This window comes from Galeopterus variegatus, unplaced genomic scaffold (genome assembly GCF_000696425.1).
Source record: "Galeopterus variegatus unplaced genomic scaffold, G_variegatus-3.0.2 Scaffold1626, whole genome shotgun sequence".
Lineage (NCBI taxonomy): Eukaryota > Metazoa > Chordata > Mammalia > Dermoptera > Cynocephalidae > Galeopterus > Galeopterus variegatus.
The window spans coordinates 22,327-25,507 of NW_007727737.1; the positions used below are offsets into that span (position 1 = coordinate 22,327).

Consider the following 3,181-nt stretch of genomic DNA (forward strand, 5'->3'; position numbering starts at 1 on the left):
AAAAAAAAGTTTTGAGACTCTTGTGACACAGTAATTTACAATAAATCTGTGGGTGGCTGTCTCGAAAAAGGGGTGAGTGTCACAGTCCTTAAATAAAATTAGGAAGTCTGGAAGGGTAGACAGAATGAGAAGAGATACAGCAGAGGAATTAAAACTCAACTGGAATAAATCACTAATGACAATTTCTACTAACAGGCACTGAGTCTGGTGGGTGTCTGACTATTTAAGTTGTCTATATTTTATTTAATCCACTGTTACACTACTTATTTTGTGATTACTTTCAATTTGTATGTAACTCAATAAAAAATAAAATTCTGGTAATTTTCTTTTAATCATAAATATCTACACAGTTTCTGACAATAAAAAAATACTGCAGGAATATCGAATGACTTCTAAATCCATAATTTCTAAATTTTGGGTCACTTTCCAGGAGCCTATCTGTTGTCAAAATAAGTAATTTGAGTCTGTGTTTTGATTTCTTCAAATTTCAATAGAGGGATTTTTATTGGGGATTGGAAATGTTAATTCATATATGATTTAGTATCCCAGGTGTTTGACCTCCTAAAGCAGCAGCAAGCAAACCTTACTCACCAGGAAAATGTAGTGGAGGGACAGATCTTAGCCCGTCGGCAGGCAGAAGAAGCTTCCCAGGAGTCACAAAAGGAACTCAAGGAAATGATAGAAACCCTTGCCCGGAAGCTGGATGAGAAATCGAAACAGCAAATGGAACTTCACCACCAGAATCTGAATCTCCGAGAAGCTCTGGAAAGAGCAGCAAATTTTTCAGGTACTGGGGTAGGGGTCAGAGGAAGAGAAGTAGAGGCAGCTCTTGCGTTCGGTCTTAACTATTATTTGCAAATATCTCTAGGCACAAAACTGGCATATTTATACACCTATCATTATTTATTCATAATTCTCGACACCAGAAGTTCTCTATTTTTGTCATCTCCCTCCGTCATACACCAAATCCTTGAGCTATTTGATTTAATTAAACACACCTTTTGGTGGATTTAAGTTTTTCTTCCTTGCAAGAGCTTCTTCTTTCTTTTAAAATTCTAGCTTTGAGATTTTTATGAAAGAACCTTCCCACCCTCATCCCTTGCCATAGATCCTTATCTCTTTTCATTCCAATGGATCTTAATCATTGGATTTCTTTTTCTAAAAGATCTTTTTTGTCCTTGCAACTCTCTATCCCTACCTCTAGAGTAGCTTCATTCTCTGTGCTATTTATTAAAATGCACAATATCAACTTAAACAGAATCAATGGAGGTAAGCTGGCTTAGAAGTGTTAGGTAGATACTTCAGATTAGACAAAACTATGAGGGTTCCAGGAAGTTTCATAAAAGCATAATTGAATTGATCGCAGCTGTCTAAAGGGAACCAGAAACAAGGAGGCAATCAGAAATAGCAGCGTGTATAAATAGATCGTGAAGTGAACTCATATTGTTACAGAAGCTATCTGTATTAGTCTTTCTACTGTGTGTACTTAAATTAGGTATATGCTTTTAACTATAGGGAGAATTAGAAGGTGTGAGATGGAATCACTTTCAGAGATACGTTACTTCCTTAAAGGTGCCTAAGGGCCCTGTTGTCAGGATTAGTAATTAATTAACTGCCACTAATAAAGAGATTTCTCCAGGTTTTGTTTGAGCATTCCCTTAATCTCAACTATTTAATTTCTTTGAATAAATATTATGTAATGATAGTTCACAGATACCCATCCCTTTATTTTATAGATGAAAAAAAGGAGAACTTGATAAAGTTAAATGATAATAATAATGACAAGTGATCATATGTAAAGTTTTGCAGTTTATAAATCTGTTCATTACTTATAGAGTCATTTACATTTCCAAAATAAGCAGAAATTTATAGACAAACTGATATTTAGCAAGCTAGTGTTAAACATTCATTTAATCTTTTTAAAGAGCGAACTTGAAATAAATGAACACATCACCTCAAGAAGCCTTAAAGGAGGTTACATATCAAGGGTAGAAATGTTTATACAAGCAGGCAGAACTACATACCAACCAACGGTTTATTTCACAGGCAGATCTGTAAAACAGCTTTATCTTTATCAGTTGTATGGGACTAAATCTACCTCAGAACCATTCAGAACCATCTCCCAGAGATGCCACGCATAAATAGCTAATCGAAAATAATACATCATATGTCTGTTCCTGGCAGTTATACCAGGTAACATATTCCATTCCTTGACAGTGTCAGATAAAGGTCAATTAGTAGAGATACCAAATAAAGTTCTGCTTTTCATCAAACAGCTTTGAGAAGATTCTCAAACAAAAAATAATAGTAAAATACCATAAGGAAAAAGTGTGCCAGTTTTCTCAAGTTCGAAGCAAGTTTTATCTTTCCTACTAACAAGTCTGTGGTACTCAGTGTATAGAGGAGGAGGCAGCAGCTCTGGGAAGCTACCGCATGTTTGCTTGAGGTCACTGAGCTAGTGACAGGAGGGGTCTTCACCGTATGGACCTTACTCTTCGCACGGTAATTAGAGGTGCTTCTCAACCTTTAGAGTACGCAAGTATCTCGTTAAAAACGGCAGATTCCTGGGCTGAGCCTGTGGCGCACTCGGGTGAGTGCGGCACTCCCGCTGCGGGTTCGAATCCTATATAGGGATGACCGGTGCGCTCACAGCGCTCAGTGGCTGAGCGCGGTGCGGCCGGTCTCAAAAAGGACAAAAAAAAAACCCCGGCAGATTCCAGATGTACTCTAAGATTTTATCAAAATGTCTCAAGGGGCACCAATAAATACTTCCCCAAATGGTTCTAACTTAGACGTTTGAGCGGTAGTGTGCTATAGAAGTTCAACACGCGACTCCTTAGACTGCCTAGGTTCAGGTGTCCGTTTTCTCCTCCTGTCAAATGAAGAAAATAACAGAGTTGTTATAAGGATTAAATGAGTTAATATATGTACAGTACTTCCGACAGTTTCTGGCCCATAGTAAGTAATATTTAAGTTTGTTAAATTATATACATATATCTATGCAGTTGGTTTAAATATCACATGTTCACATGCGCCTTCCTTGCATTGTCATGGTTTGGAAATGTTGCCTAGACTGTTCCGTTAGTTCATGAAAAGCTACTCATTTTTTCCATTTACATAACATGATGGGGACAGGACAATTAAGGAATAAGAAGCTTGCATTCGCTGCTCTCCACTTGGC

General features: G+C 37.4%; 1 protein-coding gene across 1 annotated transcript in view; it reads left to right on the forward strand.

Annotated features, from left to right (window-relative positions):
* OLR1 (oxidized low density lipoprotein (lectin-like) receptor 1) overlaps positions 1-3,181 on the forward strand; it is a 10,289-nt gene that overhangs the window by 4,324 nt on the left and 2,784 nt on the right. Inside the window, exon 3 of the mRNA XM_008578063.1 lies at positions 542-787. Coding sequence (XP_008576285.1) covers positions 542-787 — 246 coding nt within the window. The remainder of the gene's footprint in view (positions 1-541; positions 788-3,181) is intronic.